This window comes from Strongylocentrotus purpuratus, unplaced genomic scaffold (assembly GCF_000002235.5).
Source record: "Strongylocentrotus purpuratus isolate Spur 01 unplaced genomic scaffold, Spur_5.0 spur5_scaffold_12, whole genome shotgun sequence".
NCBI classification, from domain to species: domain Eukaryota; kingdom Metazoa; phylum Echinodermata; class Echinoidea; order Camarodonta; family Strongylocentrotidae; genus Strongylocentrotus; species Strongylocentrotus purpuratus.
In genome coordinates, this window is record NW_022145597.1 from 417,180 (window position 1) to 441,450 (window position 24,271).

The following is a 24,271-nucleotide window of genomic DNA, read 5'->3' on the forward strand; positions in this document are numbered from 1 at the left end:
CTAATTGGGCAATATATCACTCAAGTGTGCTAAGGAAAATGCTTATATTTGGTTGGATACATAATGACCATGGTGCTGGGCAAAATTCACCCAATATTATTTTTAATCGCACATTTACTTTTGGTATTTCTTTGCCTCAGAGTGGGAAATGTTTGAGTAATATCCATGATTTCCCCGCCTTTCTATGATGTATTTTCTATAAAACCCACTTTCGTATTTCAGCTGATGCTCGCATGTTGACCACTTTCTTTATGTCATATCCGTAAGTGACATTGTTCAATTGCTTTTACCAACCTGTTTCGATGCAAAACAAGACGGGACATAATGAGTTTGAATAAGTATTAATAACTTTCAATGGTCTCCATACGTGTATAATTACGCTTCCTTGTCTTAATCACCGCAATTAAAATTAATTAAATAAATATGATTGACCATTTAGGCGTCACCTAAGTTTTTATTACGTCTTAAAAAATGACAATTCGTAGAATTATTTTAAATCGTTTGATTTAAAGAACCAATGTTATGATTGGCGGAGGAAAGTAAATTAGTCCTGTTCCGGTTGCATATCATTTGTTTCTAAACGGGGAAGAAAATAAAGGTGACGCCTAAATGATCAATTATATTTATTCAATTAATTTTAATCGCGGTGATTTCAGAAGGAAGAATAGTTGAGGCATCCATTTTCTTGGTCTGTAGTAAACAAATGTTTCAGGACAAAGATATTTTCCCCATTTTACATTATTGTGTTTGAATATCAGAAGGTAGTCAGTAGTTGTTATGGTTAATTCTCTATTTGTTTGCACAAAATAGATGGATCAAGTAAGTGACTTTTAAATTAATATAAATTTAAGACAGGAATTCATTAGTTGACATCATCACATCTTCATAAAGTTCTGTAAGGCTGGGAGACTCCTTTCTGTTGTTTAATTTGTAGTACTAAATACATGCCGAAATCATTTTAAAATAAACAATTATCTATTCATTTTTTTGAGAAGAATTATTGTTCTTATTATGTCACAATGAAAAGAAAGCTCAACTTTGTAGTGAAAATGATAGTGGTAGTGGTAGTGGTAGTGACAACAATTATTCAAACATCAAATTAATTAATTATTGTTAAAACATTCGCAATCATTATGATTTATTAGTCAGTCATCTTCAACAATGGTCTTTCCGAATACAGGTTTAGTTTTAATTCAATTCAGTGTAATTTTCCACAAAATTTAAACTAATCACAAACAATGGAAACTAGGAAAAGGGGGAGAAAATAACATATCAAGTCTATCTCAAAAAATCATTGAATTCAAGGTGAAAACTGCAACATGCAAGCAACATCTGTTCAACACTACCAGATGTATTGTGAAATGCTTGCAAGAAAAAGAATGGTACTTTCCTCGGTATTGGCCATACAAAGGTTTGACAGTGCAATGGATAAAGGAGTTTTTTTAAGTTGAAAGTAGTTTGTCTTTAATTGTTTCAAAATGAAAGCTTGGAGGGTTATTACTTTCAAAACGCAGACAGGTACTCATTTACGTGTAGATTTAGCTTTCCATGTTACTTCAATATCAAAGGTGATTTTTTTTTTTAACATTCTTTTCTTATCTTCTCATCTTGTCATCTTCTTTATCCTCATTTGTTTCAACGTATATGCCAATGTATGGAATATTCATGTGTCGTATTTTTTGTAATGATTGCAGCCATGTATAGACCATAAGGTATTGTGGACTAATAGGAACGGCGGAACGTAGACTTGTATCGTCTCTATAACAAAAAAAGTGAATGAAAACACGATAAATCTTTACAAAGTGAGGAGGTAGGCCTACGGTTCTTTTTAAGAAAGACCCCCATCATACTTGTTTATTTCTTTCACAAATTTGATAGGTTTTGATGAATATATAAATAGACTTATATACTTAGTCGTATTCAAGTGTGGTAGAGTATTGTTACGAAGAGGGATTGAACAATTTGCTATCCAGTTCTCATATTTTCTCTGAAACATGTTTGTCCTTATTACATTCAAATATAACCACATTCCTCTTTCCTACAATTTTGTGCGACATTTTGTTGTATATGACTTTTAGCAGCTAAGAAACGAGGACATGGCTACCATACATTTGCATATGATAAGAACATCATTAATGATCATGATGATATGTAAGCGTTTTTCTATCGCATAGTACAGAACACTGACTAAGGTGTTTCATCCTTTGCAAAACGACATCAAACGATTTCAAAAGGAGTAACGTATCGCAAAACTGTAAAAGCAAAAAACAAAACAAAACAAATATCAAACATGGATCGTACTGTAACACGCAGAAACTGGTAGAAATGACACGTCACCATTCTTCATGTTGCGGTTCGTTTTATTTCATGTTACAAGGCAATTTAAACCTAAAACGAACCACATCATCACAAAAAATGGTGACGTGTCATTTCTACCAGTTTCTGCGTGTTAAAACAGGGAGTAATCGGCAGGATTTCATCACTGCAAGTGCAAGCCCTGGCTTTCTGAGCATCTTTAATTCTACATCTGTTTGGGACAGCTCGATCGGACACAGACGTCTAGAAACGTGTAAATATGGACGTAGAGTTAAGATACGAGTGTGTGTATTGTATGAGTGTAATTGTAGCTAATTAGTCAGTGTGATGATTTATTAAGGAGCTACATTGTGTTTGTTTAGAATAATTTTCTTGAAATTATCTTTTAATGGAATACTTTTAATGTATTAAGGTTGAATTGTTTTGGGGAAAGGAATTCTTTAATTCATAGATTATTTAGGGTGTCGTGGTAATCCTGTGTTTGAAACAATCCATACCCCCTTTCATATTTAATATTGGCTGGTTAGATGGAGCCTCAGAGTGATGGCATACAAAGACACCGGTATTTTATAATATTGATAGGAGGGATAACAGTACATGTAGGTGTAGAGCAGGTATGAAGCTCTAGCTTTGTCACTTATGAATAGTTGGAATATTCCTTCATTTGAACTTGTAAATTGTTGAGATTTAAAGTTGGGCATGGGATTTGTTAAAGTTAAGGCATGGGGCAGGCAGGGAGGTCGTCGCTCAAGCTTTGGGGTTACATTAGGTGTTGACAAATGACATCAACATGTAAAGAAGTGGAAACAGAGGAAACATTGCCAGGGTTTAAATTGCCTTGTAACATGAAATAAAACGAACCGCAACACAAAGAATGGTGATGTGTCATTTCTACCATTTTCTGCGTGTTACAGTACGATAAATGCAAAGTTATATCCTATCGAATCTGAACACAAAGCGTGTGCCGCCTGGAGCGTTCGCCTACGCAAGCTATACAGACGATACATGTGCCGTCTGGTGTGTGTAGACTACGCAAGCTATACAGATGATACATGTGCGTCTGGAGTGTGTAGACTAGGCAAGCTATAAAGACGATACGTAGAGTGGCGGTGAGCGGGGATTCCCCAAGTGATTCATACCTCGTGTACGTCAAGACTCGATACCAGCACGGAGATAACCGTCGATGTATGTGATAAGTCTATTCTCTAAACGGGCGAGTGGGATATGGTGTTGCGCAATGTATCCATGGTAGGCAAACCCTGGGAGCAGTCCTGCCTCGTTGTCTTGAAGATACTCCCCCAACATCGCACAAATCATTTCCGATGGAGAAACCCCCTCTCTGTCTATCGAATCAAAATCGAAATTGCGCAGACAGAGGAATTCCCAAGCAGGAGATGGAAATACTTTCCAATCTATATTTAGATCATCGATCAGAAAATGCTATATTACACGGCTGTGAGTGTAAGCTCGGCTGTGTATAACCTCTTCAGTAATGCAAATGCCGCAATATCCATCACGATCAGAAAGTTTATTTTGAACATCGGGTTTTTCTTCTCTGTTTTTACCCTCGGTAAGGTATAAATACATGGTATTCAGAAGAAAGCCATTCAATTTTTGTGAGGTACTCGACTTGAAAACATCAAAGATTGGAACCTAGTTACTAGCTCACTTTGCTCAGAATAACACTGAAGACAATTTATTTGAAGGAAATTTACCCATATATGGTGAGTCCTATTTGATTTAGTATTATTGCATTGATGTTCGTATTAAAGTAATTTTTTTTTTAATGAGATCATATTAGTTTGTGCATATTATAGCGTTAACTTCCGTCGCTTGTATTACTTGTCTTCTAGAAGAAAGATTAATAATCCTCTTATCATTGGAAATAAGGAGCTGGTGTTTAATTATGAAAATTCACACAAAACAGTTAATATGCCTTCATTTTGACTTGTGACTTCTTTTTTTCCACTATTGTCACGAAAACGCTAATTCTTATATCATGTCTATTCTTTTGAAGCACTGTAATTTGGCAAACCTTGACATATGCCTATTTCCTTTTTATCCTGTCGGGCTTCATAAACGACTACACGTGGATTTAATATCTTCCTCTGGGCATAATAAGTTTACGTTCGCCGACATCAGATTGAAATTAAGTGTTTTAATGAGGTGTCAGTGAACCGGTGCTTATGACGGTTTTGTAACCGATGCTCAGGTGTTCATGTATAGCATAAAATGCTTTGTCATAAAATTACCCCCAGCTTTAGTCGTTCTTGATAGAAACAAAAAAAATACTTATTTAGCGATAGGGAAATGCCATGTCACGAATACATCATGATTCTGTAAAAAGCACTTTCTCGTTAACTGAACAGTTATTTAAAGCACTAGAGATATGAAAGTGTATAGGTGTAACCTGAGATATATATGATATATTATATACTATTTTTTGTTTCTATTCCTGTGTCGGTAATCTATTTATATGAAAACTCGCATGGTATTTCTGGTCATTAATTGTAATGCGGTGTTCGAAGAACATCTCGTTTGGATCGAGAAAAACTTTTTACACTACACTTGTCTTGTATCATAATTATCATCAATCTGAAAATTGCTTCTTAAAGATTGTGTGGGGAAAATTTGCAATTAGAGTTTTATTTTACTTGTTTAGTGATTAATAACGACTTCACAAAGAACTCATCTGAATCAGAAAGTTTGAAATTCAAAAGATTGCTATACGAAAACTTTCACGGACGATAACTTGTTCAGCGTAAAAAGACATCGCTCGCGTGTGCAGCCTTTATCTGATTTTTCTTCTAGACAAGGTAAGTTTCTCTATCTCTCTCTATCTCTCAATTCTGAATCGTAGAGTATTTTTAGAGTATGTCTGTAATAGTTAGAGTAACCTCTTCTAAATAGTTGTTGATGTTGTCGTTTCATCTCCGTTCGCCCAAACTACAATGTGTTAGTGTTTAATTTAATCAACAATGTTTCAATCATACATCATATTATTAACAAAATACTTAAAATGTAATAAGTGGTTTTACTGAATTCAATTAGCATCTCCATGACTCTGGTCCCCTGTCACAAGCTACACTTTACTAAAATCGCTTCATCTGATTGGCCGTGAGCATATTGTAGCAGTTGATACTTGCAGTCTTCTTCTTCTTCTTCTCTTCTTCTTCTCTCCTCCTCTTCTAATTCATTTTCTTCTTCTTCTTCTTCTCCTTCTCCTTCTCCTTCTCCTCCTTTTTCTCTTAGTAGTTGTTCTTCTCCTTCTCACCGGGTCAACATGAGTCTTGCAAATCAATATTTATTTCCTGTCATGCTCCATTTATTATTCATTATCATTTTAGAGAGGTATATCAAGAGTAAACCAATAAACCAAACTGTTTCGAACAATATTCTGCTCATGTGCAACCAAGTAAACTTTGACCTTGATTCGTTATCTTTACTTTTTCCGAAAAACAAATAAGGTCATTTCCGCTGATAACTCAATGAAACTGTGTATCATACCAATCAAACTCTTTATTTCTCTACTTGTTAAACAATTTCACAGTTAAAGGCATCGTTTAACAATGTTAAAACTGAGATGCGTGGCCATACGTGTTATCAGTGTCTTTGATTGTGTAATATTGAAGCCCTAAACAAATTGCGCTTCAAAATAATCATGAAATGCCTCAAAAAAGTAAACAAATCTTTGAGTGACCGGTTTTCCCATTCTCATTTTCCCCAGTAGGCTGTAGTGCTTAAATCGAATTCTAATCATAAATATCTAAATGAGCAGACAGTCGATCGGCTTGTAAAGGTCATGGAATTCCTGACTGACCTAAAGTTTTATGATTATGATTGCAGCATGAGCTAAATTCAGAATTTTATTTAGAGAAATTGTCATAATACATTTATATTGTACTGATATTGATTGATAGTATATTACACCATGATCTTAAAGGTAATACTAAGTTTTGGGAAATTTTGAACATTAGGTGGAAAGTGATTCTTTACAATTTTGATATATTTGGATGCCCCTGTGCATATATTATAAGCACTAGAAAATTTAGCCCCTAACACACTTCTGCTTTCGAGAAAAATTTAATATAAAAATTTACCGATGCTCCCGGTAAATTTTGATAAATTTCAAACAGCGCCTACGGCCGTACAATGATAGCTGCGACCATAAAAATCTTAGAATATATAGTCGTGATATATAATTTCCAAACGGGAATAGCTAATCGGTCGATTTTAGTCAAGAAGCATTGTTTTATAGGTTAATTAAAATCTTGACCTTGAGAGGGAGCTATACAACATAAATGGTTTATTATTAACAATTTCATAACTTTAGACTCGATTTCAACCAACACAACGATCCCTGAATATTGTAGGATCGCATATGCTTCCAATATGTTCATTTGAACCAAATTCATGACCCCATACCAAAACTTGGTACATACCAAGTGACAATATTTTTTTTCCTACAATTTGGTAAATAAGAGAAATAATGGTTTATTGGTCTGTTTATTGGTTTAAATGACAAGTAAGCAGGGTTTTTTTATGTTATTTAATAATCTTAGCACTTAAAACAGAAATAAATTGGTATTTCTTTTGACCAATTCCCAGGCATTGATTGTTGTTTGATTATTTATTATCATTATTATCATTATTATTATTATTATTATTATTATTATTATTATTATTATTATTATTATTATTATTATTATTATTATTATTATTATTATTATTACATGTATTACTATTATTGTTATTATTATATACTATATACAAAAATGTACATCTGGAATTCAAGTGTAATTAACCACCTTCGGCAACTGCAAGCAGTCCAAACACCTACGGCTTATAACGTCGGGTGTCGTACTGTGCACTGTATACCTTACTGACGCCTGCACTCATGTACATGCACATAGTTCATACATGGTTTGACTTTGAAATCTTTGTCATGCTGTGCATACACAAATGACAAAGCTGTCTTTTTTTTTTTAATTCATGCCTCTGGGTCTGATGTTTACTACCCACAATGAAAAGGTTCAACATTCCTGTACAATGCCGTGATATCACTAACAAGGGAGCAGACATAATTCGAGTTTCCTTATTAATTACCAAGGACATAAACTGTACATATACTACCACTACAACTATCCCTCCTACTACTATTACTACTACTACTACTACTACTACTACTACTACTACTACTACTACAATAATAATTATAATGATAATAATAATTAAGATAATGTCATCATGAAGCGCCTTTTTAATTAAAGCCCCACTGTACTACTTTTAGCTACTTGCTCCCTCTATATACATGTAGAAGACAATGCCTTATCGGTGATAGCTGAATTGATGAGATAGCCACCCGTCAGTGACCACCCTGGGTGGTCTAATCCCCCTGGCCAAACTAGTACAGACGGCCTTTAAGTAACAGATCAAAACAATTTACAGTGTACTTTCACGATCACTAGATTCAGCTACAATTCTGCTCTCTAATGCACATTCACCACTCCCTGGGGAGCATTCTAAACTGGTGGCCATTTTGACAAGCCACAGTGATATGCAATTCTATCCACGATGACATTCCATCATAACAGAGGAGCAATGGAGATAAAAGGGTGGTATATAATGAGGGAATCCACCTTATTGCTATGTCGGACAATTCTTGGACAAGCCTCAGTGCCGACGCGGAGATTTATGTTAAAGAGGTACATGCACGAACAGTATATACAAACAATTTCACGTCGTTAGTAATGCCAATACGTTTAATTCGAGTCATCAACTCGTCGCGTTACACAACCTTTCGTGAAACGAAAATGGAAGATAAATCGACCTTTCGTAGATTTGTCATATGGTTTTCACAAAGAGTCGGGTAATTCGGACCAGACTATAAGTAAATTATAGGTGTATATTTTACAAACATTAACCCCTAGATTTCGTGAATAGAGAGTCACATTTTCACAAAAGGTCGGGTAACGCGACCACCCGACCCGACCAGACCCGAACCGATCCAACGTGATGCCCGATGACTCGCAGTAAACCATTCAGTAGTATAGTACAAATATTTTTTGCTAATACCCAATGAACGGACTTTTACGATATAGAGGTCTAGGAAGGCCTATTCATTATGTATGCATATTTTTTGGAACACAACTAATATTGGACAATCTCTAAAGCATTTTTAGCCCAAAAGGAAACATTTTTCGAACAGATAAAAGCTATTTATACCATACTTTATTTACACTATTGTGAAAGACTGAAGAAAAAAAATCAGTTCCAATGTAGTTTAAAATTGTCTATTTCGCGCGCAACCAAATAGGGGCGGTACATGCCTTCACTTAATCATGAATATTCAGTGCTCATGTTTAATGCATGAGTTCAGGAGTTGAGGGAAAGAAGTGGGGTTATCCCTTTTTCTTATACCCTTTGTGTGTGAAGGTAAACAAACCACCAAGTGAATTTGTGTGGACCCTGTGCGGAGGTGTATATTATGTGCCTGGATTCAATCTCTCGCTCTGCTGCTTCTCTCTCTCTCTCTCTCTCTCTCTCTCTCTCTCTCTCTGGGTAGAGAGAGAGAGAGACAACCCTTGGCCTATATTTATTTTATAATGATGACAAGGTATTTTCAGCCTTCACCTACACAAGCTGTACTTTTCTTCTCCTGACAGTAGCTTACATAATTAAAGTCAAATCTGTCAAAAGGGCTTCAAATGGAACATATTAAGAGTAGCCATGCTGATAAATGACCGTTTCCCATAGATGACGATGGTAGAGGTGACCGCAGTAGACAGGTGACCTTTTATAAGAACGACCACTACGACAGGTTCGACTTTCAGTATTATCCTATGGATCAGGTGGTGAAACAGGTAGGGACCAGTTTTGGAAACGCCCCCCCCCCCCCCTCTCAAAAAATGAAATTGAAGCTCTTATTACCAATCATGTGAAAGAATATGTTTTGACTAATACGTGATGATACAAATTTTGCCGAGAAACCGCCTACTAATTGATATATTTAGTAAATTAGTTTATCTACATGGTCTGTGAGAGATAAACGCACGTGTCGCGTAGTCCCATATACATCTTTCTGTGTACAGTGTTTGTAACTTTACCAAGACTGGGCCAAATTTCTTATCATTTTGATGATTCCAGAACCTTGCAGTACACACCAATACTTATATGCTAGATGGTCAACCTTTTCTGATCGATTCCACAACGTTTCTTTCACAATACAATCGCATGACCATAACTGGTCTTTATCTTTAAGCAAGGGTATTTTTTAAATGTAGTTATAATCCATTCTTACCCTATAAGTCCAAGAAGTATAAACCTTTGTTAATACCATTCCATGATTACTAGATATCGTCTTCCATCCACCACCTCCCTTCATCTCTTCCCCTTTTCCTCTCTCCCTCTCCCTGTCTACCTATCTTCCTTTCCTCTTTCATTCTCTCTCTCTCTCTCTCTCTTTCATTCTCTCTCTCTCTCTCTCTCTCTCTCTCTCCATCTCCATTTCCCTCTCCCTCTCTATTCACCGTCCTATCTCTAACAATCCTTCTGCAGCCGGTATTCAAACCCAAAAATATTCTCACGCAATCTTTCAAAAATCTCTTTTGATGATACGATTCTGAAGTCGTTAACCCCCTTTCAGAGACAATAGCAAGAATAAATGGTATGAGAGGAGAACTATTGCAAAGTCACGATGAAACGCCTATTTATTTAGAAGGTGGGTTCATTGTTCTTTACTTCAATCTGACATACGGTCCTCATGCGACCACTGTTTATGGCGAAAACAAACAAAACTCAGCTCAAAGAAAGCGCTCTTACGCTGTCCGTCACGACTCTTTGTTTGACGAAAGTTTTTTTCTTCTTCTTCAAATCAAATAAATCAAAATTATGATCAGGTTTAGCTGTACCAGTACACAATTCAATATTTGTTTGCACGTTTTCATTACTTGTCAACGTTTACAGGTCATAGCATCAATTGAAAGCAAATCAAGATTATGCACAATAAAAATTATTTTATTAATCATACATAATGGATTCCATATAAACGTGAACAAACATAAAACTACACCGTAATAGAATAATGTTTACTTTATCAGCGGGTAAAATTAACATTTATATTAAATAGCGTTAATAATGTCCATCATACCATATAATGGTACATTATAGTATGTTTGAATATTCATTTTACAAGCATGCCTCATGATCATGATCATGTCGTGATCCGACAATTGATTTGCTCCTGCGGCAATTATTGCTTCCGTCTTCTTTGTTACGTCAGAGGTATAGGGTTGGGATTAGGGTAGATCTATCGTACTGGCAGGGTCGGGATGCGATGGGGTTTTAGGTTAGGTTTACGAGTAATAGGGGTATGTCTACTGTTTAGGCCAGGATTGAAGGTGAGAATTTGGTTGTTGTTGTATATGACATTGAGGTAAAGCATTAACGACGCAGAGCATTATTGCCACAGGGGCATGTGTCACACAATCGACTATGTACACGAAATAAATTCTGAGGTAACAAAAGTGAATACCAACTAAGTCGACCTGTCAAATGACAACGAAGAAAGCAAAGGTTGTTTTCACATGCACAGAACGGGGCGAGATATGACAATGATTATTGTAAACAAGATAGAAGTAAACCGTAAAAGTATATATACATGTATATGTAATATGAAAAAGTGTAACATGACACTTACACTTTTTTTATGAAGACGATCGGAACATTTTTCGAACCACCAAATCAAGGGCAATTGTAATACCCTATTGTCCATAGAAATCATGTATGGATTACTTAAAGCTTATCTCCACTAGTTTGGCAAGGAGGGATTAGACCACACAGCGAGGTCACTGACAGGTGGCTATCTCATTAACTCAGCTCTCAATTAATAACATAAAAATAGAGGATCATGGGGGACCAACAGGCACCGATTGGGGAAGTTTTCTATATAGAGGGAGCAAGTAACTACAAGTAGGAAAATGGGGCTTTAATACGTCATTGTCATGTTTACGCTTTCAATAGGTGACGCTCAAGGCTGTCGAAATTGCAGGAGGTTGATTTTTTCGAAAGTAGGCGCTGTCGTGTTTATGTTATATAAACAACTTTTTGAATAGTTTCAAATATCCTTTATTACAATCTTCATATTATGTATGTTTGGTTAGAGGCTGTGACTTTCACTCAGTTTCATATTAAATCCTTTAGATCACGGAAGAAAATTGTAACATAGTGCTTTTTTTCTCGTCTTGTAAATTCACAGTCGATAAAACAAATACCTTCTGGCTTATTTCTGGTTGCTATGGATTTGGTTATCAAAACAATTTAAACAAACACCTCATTTCGTCCCGGTCCTTTGCTTCTATACACTCAATTTATGACGAAGGGTTGTGGTTCGGTGAAGATGATTAACCTTTTAACGTTTGTTTGTTTTCATTGCTATTAAATGGTTTTTATTTTGTATAATCTTCCATAACCAAATATTGACTTGCAACGCAAAACAGATTCGATGTAGGACGGTACCATGGACACTGACGTAATACACGACCGGCTAATGTAAATACAACAATGATATAAATCATTGAAATATAAAATTAAATAGATTAGGTGAGGGTGGAAAATAGCAAGGGAGAGGGGGACAGGCCGACACGGCGAGAGGAGGTGGTGGTGGGAGACAGGCCGACACGGCGAGAGGGGGTGGGGAGACAGGCCGACACGGCGAGAGGGGGTGGGGAGACAGGCCGACACGGCGAGAGGGGGTGTGGGACAGGCCGACACGGCGAGAGGGGGTGGGGAGACAGGCCGACACGGCAAGAGGGAGAGAGAGAGAGAAGAACAAATGAAAGAAAGGTACAAAGAACACCCAGTCCCAGACTCCCAGTTGCATCCGGGCATAAAAGGTTGGGAAATGGAGAGAAAAGGGACAAAAGGAAGACAGGGGGGGGGGGCAATATAAAAAGAGATTATGTGACCCCTCCCACACTTTCCTTTCACATGATGTCCTTGGTCTCTCGCAAATCATCTACCTACAGGTATTAACGGTTTTTGTCTGATTTTATTTGTTTTTGCAGTAAACATTTTGACTTTGTTTTTAATAGACTAGATGAATTATTAGAGATTCAATGTCCAAGTGACTTAAATGTTAGGCAAAATTGAGATGCCCTTCATAAAGTTCATTGTATTCTCTTTCTTTTTTTCTTTTTTCCTTTTTATTTGTGTATAAATGCTCATAAAATGAGAACGCGGGTGTCTGTTGTATAATGATTCGACAGATTATGTCATTGAACTTTGCACCGAGTTTAGTCCCAAAGTCTAAATGATTTGCTAACGTCACGCAATTTGTTGCATGCTCCGATAGATTCTACACACAACAACCAGGCTCTTTAGTGATCCTGGTTTAGGGGCCCTCATCATAACAGACACTGAGTTGGAATAGCGTTTTACCATTACCTTTTGCGCTCTTTAGAAGGCCCATACCACCGTCCCATTCGGTTGAGCTTGCTGCTTCTCGAAAGCAATGGTTCCCGATGCGCTTGTGATGAAGGACTTCGCAAGGATCAAGTAGATCAATGAATTCGTTGAATTTCTTTGCGCGTGTATCTCTGATTTCCAGCCCCATTGTTGGTTGCGAAGCAGGATAGCTTAACCAGTGCTTGGATATTCCGAATTTAAATTCCACTTTGCTTGTTAGAGGATAGGTCGTGACGGCTTGATACAAGAACTTTCTGTTTCATTCATTTCATCTCCAGTTCTTAACTTCGCAAAAAGATGGATCAGAATCTGCTTCCTCCGTACGCGCCAACAACCGTGGACCTTATGTCGCCACCGGGAAAGTTGCCGCAGAGATTCCCGTCATTGGCGTCTAAATGGACGGAGCCACATCAGACAGGCGTATCAAGAGACGATCGCTCCAAGGGAAGTTTGTGTCGCACTATCGTACTGTGTGTTCTGGCTCTGGCCGTCTGCGCTGGCTTCGTCATGCTCTACCTTCAAATGAGGGACCTCGAACGACAGGTCCACCAGCTAAGAGAGCTTACCTACGAAGCCCAAAGTTACGGGTCATCTGACGACGAAGAAACGCAACCAGGTCGGTCGCCCCATTCCCGAGAACCTGAAAAGGTAAGGAAACTTAAATAAGCGATTTGCAGTCGGTACTGTAAGCATACACCTGTTATTGTTAAAGTACGATCTATTTCCACGGATACAGTCAAAACAAGATTGAGAATAAAAGGATGAATGAATAACGATAGTTGTGACGCACATACAGAATGCAGAAATCTCGAGTTTATAAACGAGGCCTTATTTCGAGAAGGTTTCTATTTATAGATCTAGTTCTTTCCATTTATATTCAGGGCTTTTTAAAAAAATCTGTAGAAGCACAACAGTGAAGTTTAATTTTCGCATTTACTTTAGTATTATTATCAAACTTCTATTAACATCATTCACATTAATAAGCTTGTGTAATCGGTCATATCATCTCATCAGATAGGCCTATAATAATATTATCAAGATATGTCAAAGAGTAATTTTGTTTAGTAGTATTTAAATAAAAAGGCATTTTATTGTAAGCAATTGACATTTGTTTAGGCACTGCCATTGTGCCTCCCTCCCTCCTTGTTATGAAATCCTGGGTCTGCTCCGTATAAGAACGTCTCATCAGCCAGGGTCCTGTCTCATAAAGAGTTGCGATTACTCGCAACTTATTTGCAAATAATAGTGATCGCAGCTATGTACATAAGAGATATGAGACTGCAAACTTGCGATGGATCGGAGGACTTGCGATTATTTCGGATCAATCACAACAATTTGTAAGACGGGGCCCATATATCATGTGACTATATTATGTCAAGGGAAATTGTGTGGGAGACAAAAATGAAATATATCTTGTAATCAGAACTTCATAAGTATTAACATCAAGAGACGTTATCTGTATGAACTACATTCATTTGCGATTGACCAGTGTTTAGTGTTCAACCATATTACCTTTGCATAATTTGATTTAAAAGCTGCTGAAAAGATATTGAATGCCTATATCTCACTTGGTAGAAAAAAGGGATATGCTGATACACAATTCGAAGCTATTATCATGCATTAATGCGCTATACTGTATAAGTCCATGTAGAGGTCGTCATTTATGGTGCTCTGCATGTACCATGTTAACAAAAGATTCTGTCAAATAGAAGTTGGAATGTCAATGTTGAACATTGTTAAAACCTTTCAAGTCCAAACACAATGTTCGTGTATGTCGCATTATGCAGCAGACATTATACAAATATCTTCATTTTATTCAGCATTGCAGTGTAGATTGCGTGATAACATTATCATGATTCAATACGTATCAAAGGTCGTGTTTACAATAGTGCATGGTTGCGCTCAAATAAACAAATGGACATGTTATTCATAACATCACCATACTGTGAATTGTAAACACATTTAAATTGATGATAAACTAAAATCAAAAATACAAAATACTTCATCGAATAATAACTCATTCTACTGTTAAAATGTTCTAGATATGTGTTGTTATCAATGAGAAGTGAAGTATATCGAATTTCGTATAAATAAAAAAAACCTGTTATACAATAGGGCTATCATTTTTGTCAATAAAGAATAAGATGTATAGGTGTATAGGCCTATCAATGTTATAATCACCCAAAGAGTGTTCCATTATTCCCTTTGATAATTAGCTCAAACTTTTGAGCCAGAATTATTGGGAAATTATCAAAAATAACTATTTTATTGAATGGTAAAAAAGAAGTTTAACATCAATAAAATCTCATATAAGAATATTATAGGCCTCAAACATTGGCATGATTCTTAAAAACGCGATAACTAGCTAGAACCCTTGGATATATTTATTCTAAACAATGTAGTTTAAGAATTAGGATATGTAAACAGAAGTAGCTTTTTAGAATGTTATATTGATTTTATTTGAACCGGGAAGCTGGAAACCTTAAAATGTTATTTGTACTTTGTAATTCAGGAATTAGAGTATAATGTAAATCCTAAAAGCTTTTTTTACTGTTATCGATTTACTCCAAATCTGGCAACCTTCAAATCTACTCTGTAGGCCTATACCCTATTGTTTAGAAATGACAATATGATGCAAAGTCCGCCCTTTTTAGACTGTTTTATGGTTATATTTGAACAATTTGATTCATTTAGGTTTGATTCGTAGTATACTTCGTGGGAGGGAACTAGATGAAAAGAAATCATTCCATGCAAGGAAGGTCGATCAAGCGCTTATTATTATACAATTATTAATAGTAGAACTGGGGGTGGGGGTGTGTTTCACTTCCGATCGACTTTAAGTTGGACTTAAATATAGCAGGCCGCTCATGCCATTGTTTGCTCTCACCATGTACTGGCATTGGTCTCTCAAGGGACGTCCAAATCACGGTCACAAATGTACAGAATTTATATTTGTTGATAATTGATTATTGAAGGAAAACATATTATCTAATGATCATAATGGTGAGATCAAACAGTGACATGAACAGCCTGACAAAATTTAGTCGATCTTAGTCTTTGTGAAACACTCGCCAGATGTGTATAGGATATATATTTCGTCTCTTAAAAGTCGGAAGGCAATAACTGTATCATAAGTTAACGCCATTTTGGCTTTCAGTTAGCAAAGTATTCTTTTATAGAGGAAACAAAGATACTTCGAAGTTATACTATCCTGAATAGGCATCGCAATTATAATGCAGGGCCTATACACACAGAGTACTTTCCTTGTAGTATACATCCTACAGTGAAGCTGAAAATGAGTAATGATAAATATTAATGGTTGATAATATTAGTTTGATTTACCAAGGGTAGACTCATTCCCCGAGGGGCACCCCCCCCCCCCCCACCCCCGCCATTGCCAAGTACCCGCCTGCCTGGGTCGGGAGGGACAATTTGTGTAAAAACAGCTCGTCCAAAGAGGTAACCACCGAGCAAGTATCGAACCCAGAACCTCTCGTGTGAGAGTGAAGAGCCTTCAAAACATAAGCTCATCAGTATACCACTGCTTTCCCACATACATTTAATTAATCCATGACATGCAAAAAATACAAATATAAGAGTGCACTGTCTATATGAAGAGCTTAATTCCGAAAGGAGCTAAACCCACTGTTAATGAAAATTGAGATATTGATATCAGAACGTTGTTGACTTAAAGAACACGTCTTTCAACAAAATTATTTATCTACATTTTTTAACCAATTATGAAAAATGCACCTTCTAATATCACTTTTCCATAGACGACTGTACAAAATCTGGTAAACAATTTCTCTTTTCTCTGTAGTTACAAAAATGGATTTAGCTCCTTTTGGAATTAAGCTCTTCATATGCTAAACGGTCTACTAATGAGTCATTATTATTATTTGAAAGTTAGTTCAATGTCTACCGTCCTGCGCGAGACTGAAGGACCTTGAATTTATGACAGAAGCTCTGATGGAATGAATGGTGTGAGCGATAAGACATTATTGAAAACATGATGACATTAATGTGTTTTCCATCAAAGGGAGCGTTCATCCCGCTAATGTGTTTGACAGAGCCCCCTCGTGATGTGCATAGAAAAAAACATAATGTAAACAAAATAATGGAAAGATCATGTATGGGATATGATCCAATGCTTCCAGTCTGGTTTTTGGAACAATAGCGAATTTATAGGGACCGCAACCACCTCCAACCCCCCCCCCCCCCCCCACTCCTTTAGTTTGAAACCCATTTAGCATACAGAGTATTGAATCTTGAGCAAGCTGAATCCGAAGAAAAGAATGTCACATCATTCGAATAAACATCCTTGTACATGTACAGCCAAAAATAGATTGAAAATCAAAATAAACAAATAAAAAGCCTACGTGATTTAGTTAAATCCAATTTCGAATTGCTGAGATGCTTTTCTGTCAGTGGGTAGTTCTGTTTCCAAAATCAAGATTTGAATTATATATAGAAAGGAATTTTAAAAGAGAAAATGTCATGAATAAGATGACACCGGTGCACCCCAAAGGTTGAATGCATGAGTGATTTGACTGAGTGGCCACGTTTGAAACTTAATCTTTACGACACAGAGGGCGTCAATAACACAGTTGTCGTGGTACAAGAAGAGTACATCTCCTTTTCAATTCAATTCAATTCAATTCTTTTTATTCATCCAAATTCACAGGAATACATGGAAATTTGTTTTGGTCACACATTGTAAACATACGTAAAATATATATGAAAAACTATATCGTTGTGTATATAATCACAGAAGAACCATCAAAAATAAAAGATAGACAATGGCAGTATTCTTATTATTACACATTGAAAATGATGAAAAGGATAGAACATCAGTGTGAAGGAAGGAAGGAAGGTTCATCTAATAGCAGAATAACTCTTTCCATATAGCATTTGAAGACATGATATAATATACATTCGATCAATAGTTCTTAGTAATCTGTTGCTAATTTCTTTGTTACTCATTTCTCAAGATAATGATAATATTACGAGTTTTGACTGAAAATGAAATATTGATGTAGGCAAGCAAACATGTGCTCTGTTTTCATCATACTTTTTATCAACAAAAGCTCTCATTTTTATTTCTATTTTCATTTTTATGTACATTCATTTACAGCTATTTCAGTAGCTTATATGAGATACTGTAACTTGTCATTGATATAACATTTAAGGAACAGTGTGCTCTCGCGGTGCAAGATAATCGGTAATGTCTGTTTTTATGCCGAGGTTAATTTTGAGATGAATAAGGGGGTCGCCGTTATATCTGAATATATTTTTCCCCAATAAGTCTTTAGATGTTCTGTATACTCTGTGTTCCGAAAGTTTGTTTTTTTTTTTATTTTTTATCAATGCCTAATTTCGAATTGCTTACTTTTTTCCAGAACCCATTTCGATTCCCCGGAGATGGCGACAGGTATCCCGACGATGAGGATAACGATGATGATTTCACACACTTCAAGGGGCATGCGAGAGGTAGAAACAATATCTTGACTCCTTGTTTTCGTAGTAAACTTTCTAAATGGTCCTTAAATGACAACCTTGATTCAAATTGCTAATGTTCAGTCATAATGAATAATAATCTCTCTCTCTCTCTCTCTCCCCCTCACTCTCTCATTATCTCGCATCTCTCTCTCTCTTTCTAACCCTCAATCTATCTCTATCTCTCTCTCTCATCTCAATTTTCCACAAGAACCTGAAAATCTTCATGAACAAAACTTACAATCTTCTAATGTTTTAATCATTTTAATGATTATATCTGATTATTGTATTGCCATTTTGCCATTTTTATCAGTTTTACTAACTTTTGTACTATTTTGTAACCTTTTCATTTGTGTGCGCCTTGGGGCCTTTATAGGCAGATATGGGCACTAAACAAATCTAAATTTTATTAATTAATTCCAATTCTTATCTATCTATTTATCTTTGTCTCTATATTTCCTTCTTTCTTTTGTTTCTGTAGGGAGGAGATCAACCAATGATCAGGTCCCTTCACGAGGGCGTGTGATGCACACTCGAATGAGGCAAGGTATTGATGCAATCTCATTTTATTTGATGTCATTTGATGTCATTTGATGTCATTTGATTTGATGTGATGTTACTTAACTTGTTGTTACGTGATGTTATCATGTGATATTTAATATGGTATGATTTTAAGTGATTCGATTTTCATTGGATTTGATTTGATTAGATGAGATGTGATGTGAAATGATATGGTATGATTTGATTGGATTGGAATGGATTTGATTGATTTCATTTCCTTCGATTTGTAGTGATATGATGTGATGTTATTTTTTTTTGTAATGGTTTGATTTGATTTGATACGATTTTAATGACCTTGAGGTTACGTAATGGATATGATGGCATTAGTATCATATTTTATAAGATGTGATTTGATTTTGTGAGATATCATGTGATTTGGCTTAATTCTATAGTTTTTGTTATGTGATTTTCTTTTATCATTTGATTCCTTGTGATTTGATTTCATTTGATTTTAAATGATTTCATTTGATGTGATGTGGTGTGTCCTGTTCTGGTATTTGATTGATTTGATTTGATTGATTTTATTTTATTGTATTCTATTTTATTTTATTGTTTTGCTTTAATTTGAAGTTATGTGATGTGATGTTGTAAGATGTCATGTGATATGATGTCGTGTAATGTAATCTGATTTGATTTGGTATGTTTTGAATTTGATTTATTATGACTTTTTTTTCGACGAAAAAAACAAATTTTATTCTTTTTGTCACCTTTTTTTCTTCCACTCTTTTCTTCTGTAGAAGGTGAGCCATCGGCACATGTTGTTCCTCTCATCTCCCCTAACGCGCAACAAAACAACAACTTCTATCCCACAAGTGAGTTCAGATAATTGACAAATTCTGATTTTGGTCAATTCCAAGCGTTACGGACATTTCTAGAGAATTTCAATTGTGAACAGATTAATTCATGGACATTTTAATTTACTTATTAATGATATAATATATAAACTAATATGATATACTTTCACATCAGTTGGGTTTCATGTTAACCATTCATTAAATTTATGAAATATTTATTTATATATATTTGTTGAAATATTACGGAACGACCGAAAATGTCATTCTAAATAACACTCTGTATTCAAAATAGAAAATTCTCTTGAGATGTAATTTCGTAACGCTTGGAATTGACCATTTACAAATAATGTTGTATAACGCTAGAAAGATATTCCCTCAGTCACAACCATAGGCCTGTCCTCATCAGCTCGCTTTTTCTTTTCGGGAAATTAGCCCAAAGTTACAAATCGCGACTTTGATAGTTCAAAACATGAGCTCGAGAAATTAGCTCGAGAAATTTGCTCAGTGTTCGCGCATAGTGCGAGTCTTCGGGCTGGTGAGGACGCACCGGACAAATAGCGGGCTATTTCACAAACTAGCCCAAGATATCTTTGGAGGATTTCCCGAGCAAATACCTCGCTATTTTGTGTCTTCACTTGCCAAATAGCCCGCTTTTTCGTGATCGGGCTAATTTCCCGAATCAGGAATAGCGGGCTATTTAGCCAACTAGAGCTGATGAAAACAGGCCCATGAGACCAACATCAGATCGAGAAGAAGAAACAGTTTGTTACCGCAATAACTTAAAAATCAAACGGTTTTGGGCGGTGTGACTTTGATATGAGCATTAATTTGATTTATTTTGTATACCTTTATGTTACGATCTTCTTCACTATCAGGAACTACAAAAGTAGGGAATCGGCAAAATAACAGTTGAAGAGAAGGATCACTTTTTGACAAGAAAGACTAACACAATCGCAACCACTTTCGAAAACTTCAACACCCTACTGACAGTCCAAAAAAAAAGTTGTTCGGATTCAGTAATATGTCATTTTTAAAAATCGCTCATTTCGAAAGGTGATATACAAGGCTTGGCTTAGGTCGATTTTTCGAAAGTGCAGTAGTTGCGATTGTGTTTACAGTAGTACGCTCCGTTTCCTTGCGTTATTATTGGTCAGTAGTAATCGTTATGACCAGAGATTGTGGAATAAATTTGAAAAATCTAGACATTATATGCCTTGGTGTAGATGTGACTCGGTCTAGTTGCTACGTCATCGGACTGTGAATAACATGGTTCGTGGTTTATTCGCGCCGCGGCCCTAAATTTCCTTTGGCAAGAAATTAATCTACATTTCAATAACATTTGCCACCCTCCACTAGGTAAAGTAAATGGGTACCCTGGAGGAAACAAAATTATTGAATGCTTTAGCGCCTATGGCAGTTCAGCTACAGCCGAGGTAATAATGTGATACTTTGTACAGTATAGTTCCTGTGCTATGTAAATGGACATTTCGTTGTTATTATTGTTATCATTATCTCCATCTTTTATCAGGTGCATGGTTTGTGTGGACGGACCAAGTGAACAGGATCTCTCATGCGACCATCCCTCTTTCCAATACGGGTAAATTCCTGCTAGCTCCTCACTCCGGCTACTACTTCATCTACAGCCAAGTCACGCTAGAGTCGTGCAACAATGATTCGGATACCGATGGACGAGGACACAGTCTCTATGTGAAAACCACGTGTGGGCGTGACACGGAGCAGGAGTTGACTTATACAGTTACAACTCCGTAAGTAGACACAAATGTTTTATTGATTTATGCAGGATCAATAATTTAGGATTTATCAAATGAAAGTTTAATGAATTCCAAATAGGGTAAGAATGGATAGTGTTATTTAACACAAACTTTCAAATTGACTTATACCAGTACAACTCTGTAAGCAAAATGATAATAATTGATTGTTTGATTACTGGTACTATTTGGTTCGTTAGTTGGTTGATTGATTACTAAATGGTTCGTTAGTTGATTGATTGATTAAATGATATCTGGTTGATTCGAAAATTAATTGCTTGACTGGTTAGCGATTGGTTACGCAAAGTTGATTGACAATAGTCGCGTGATATAGGCAATAAGTTTATCGACTGAATATTTTAATCAGATGACTGATTCTCTTTAATCTATACGTTTTCTTTCCATCCCTTTATATTGGCATGCAGGTATAACAGGAACCTAGGCTGTACTTATGACACTGGTTACATCGGGGGTGTATACTACCTTGAGCAGCACGACCATGTAGGAGTGAAGCCGTACGTCCCCCCAGGATCCATGCGGTCTCGTATCTTCCTCAAACTAAGCAACTCATACTTCGGCATGATCCTGATTTCTAAATTCCCACAAGGAACACAGCGCCGCTGTTATCCTCGTTCGTCTTAATTTGCAATGATCTTGTTGGCTTGCAACGAACAGTCACGTATCACGTATCATGTTCACGTTCACGTCTTGCGCCCTTTCGTGATACGTGGCTGTTCTTTGCAAGAAATCTTGTTTCCTCTACGTTTTAGAGACCCTTATTTATTGTTCATCTTGATCTTCACGAGCTTTAAAGTACTAAATAACCCCCAATACCCTTTGCACACAAAGAGTTATTTGGTTGACGCAAGACTGCGTCAGCGAGTGTTGCTGACGCGCCATCCATGTGAGAGTTGGATCGTACACAAAGTGATTGCTAAAACAGTGGTTTAAATCATTGGCTGACGGGCAAATTGCCGTAGCCTGCTTGATTAGCGCAGGAAATAACGCAATCGAATTGACGCTCTATATGCATTGGGCATTCAGGATCAACTATTTATTAGCTGCAGATATTCAACGATTCATCCTTTTTGAATTCTCGTCAACCAGGCGAGCATTCTAAGAATTTATTTGAGAAGGGAATTTCTTTACCAAATTTAAACGAGTGTTTTACATGGAATACATCCTTTAAAACACAATTTTTTTAGAGAAATATCAGACAGGAATCTGTTTAATTTATTAGAAGGTTATTCTTGACATTTTCAAGAGGTGAAAATCGTGAAATTGAAGAAAACATGAAATGTTAGACATTCTTTTTTTAAATATCGAGGGAGGTTTGTAGCTTGCTCTTCCACTCTTGAAACCCAATCGCGACGCGATGCCGAGTTCACTCTGGTGTCGAGTTCGCCCTGGGGTCGAGTTAAACAAACACCTTTTGTATGCATCATTATGATGAACATTATGCTCTCTATCATGCTTCTTAATCTTATATATTCTTTGTTTATTTATTATTTCATATTATGCTTGATATTCTTTGCAACTACACAGTTGTTATTGACTTGTCTCCGTTAAATTTCAAATTGTTATTCTCATAATTGTATTGGATTTCGTTCAGGATCGAAAAGAATTATTTGTTTGTTACCATGCATTAAAACATGAGAGCACCTTATTTTTGTACACGGCTATACGATATCTAATATAAAATGTAAACAGTGTTATTGTATAATCAAATTTATATGAACTTTACATAATTATATTAACTGTATTAAAATCATTGATCGTTTAGAAGAAAGCAGCTTGGGACGTATATTAAGATATTAATTGAGATACATTGATGGTAATTGCATATTTCTTTCCATTGTACAATATCTTAATTGATTCGCAGATAGTAATAATTTCGTACTCTTGAATGTTTTTTTTTATTAAAGCATTACTGTACTATATAGAAGCACCATCGCAAAATCTCCTCTAGCGCCATCTCCGGTCAGCAGTAGGTAGTATGGTCCCGTAACTCCCTGCTTCCCTAGCTGCGCTGTTGATTCTCGCTTCTCCGTCCCATGTTTGCGAAGTGGAAATTAGATATAGGGTTATCCAGTTGATTATGAAAGTTCATCAGTTCCGTATTTAAATGTAGATTGCCTGTACCTAATGTCACTGTTTATTTTGTTGCTGTGTTTGTTAATTTCTGTTGCTGTGATGTTATTCAGGTTGGGATGTTTTAATTGCGCCTTGAGCATTTGACTGTCAAGTGGATTTGGCGCCTTATAAATCATAATGTATTATTATTATTATTATTATTAATTAAACAAATGATATCAGGTATTTGGTATAAGAGGCTGTGAGATTTAAGATAAATTTTTCCTATTTCAAGTGTCTGAAAATTCGTTTTCTTTTTCGTTGGGATTCACGGAGGCAGGGCTCGGAGTAGTACATCTAAAATATTTTCCTATTATGTGATTGTGATATATTTTAGTCCTTTACATTGTGAAATTATGAACAATAAATTATGTTCGTTTATAAAACGATAAAAAAAGCTTTGTTATAATATGATGCAGTTTTGTATAAACTATGTTGTGTACCAAAAATAATTGGAGTTTTTAGAAAAAAAATCAAACAAAACAAAAAACAAACAAAATTACCTCTAGTGGTCTAAAATCGGTCGATTAATAAATTAGGTTCGGAATCAGTTTGATGATGTAAGTGAGGTATATGATTATGCCTTTTTGTTGATATTTGTACTAGAATTATACATACATTTTTACCGTTTGCTTACTAAATGTTGGTACTTGCATCGAAGAGAAACGAAGTTTAATATAAAAGAGTCATGCAGGAGGTAAACTAGGTCGCAAGCATTTTCGAGAAATCATGCTAATT

General features: G+C 36.0%; 1 protein-coding gene across 1 annotated transcript; it reads left to right on the forward strand.

The window, feature by feature from the left end:
- Nucleotides 1-12,610: 12,610 nt before the first annotated feature.
- Nucleotides 12,611-23,621, forward strand: LOC576628. Its single transcript, XM_030981536.1, has 6 exons — nucleotides 12,611-13,428; nucleotides 18,180-18,270; nucleotides 18,758-18,823; nucleotides 19,575-19,649; nucleotides 21,160-21,397; nucleotides 21,826-23,621. The coding sequence occupies exons 1-6, from the start codon at nucleotides 13,078-13,080 to the stop codon at nucleotides 22,040-22,042; spliced, it is 1,038 nt and encodes a 345-aa protein (XP_030837396.1). The 5' UTR covers nucleotides 12,611-13,077; the 3' UTR covers nucleotides 22,043-23,621.
- The last annotated feature ends 650 nt before the right edge of the window (nucleotides 23,622-24,271 follow it).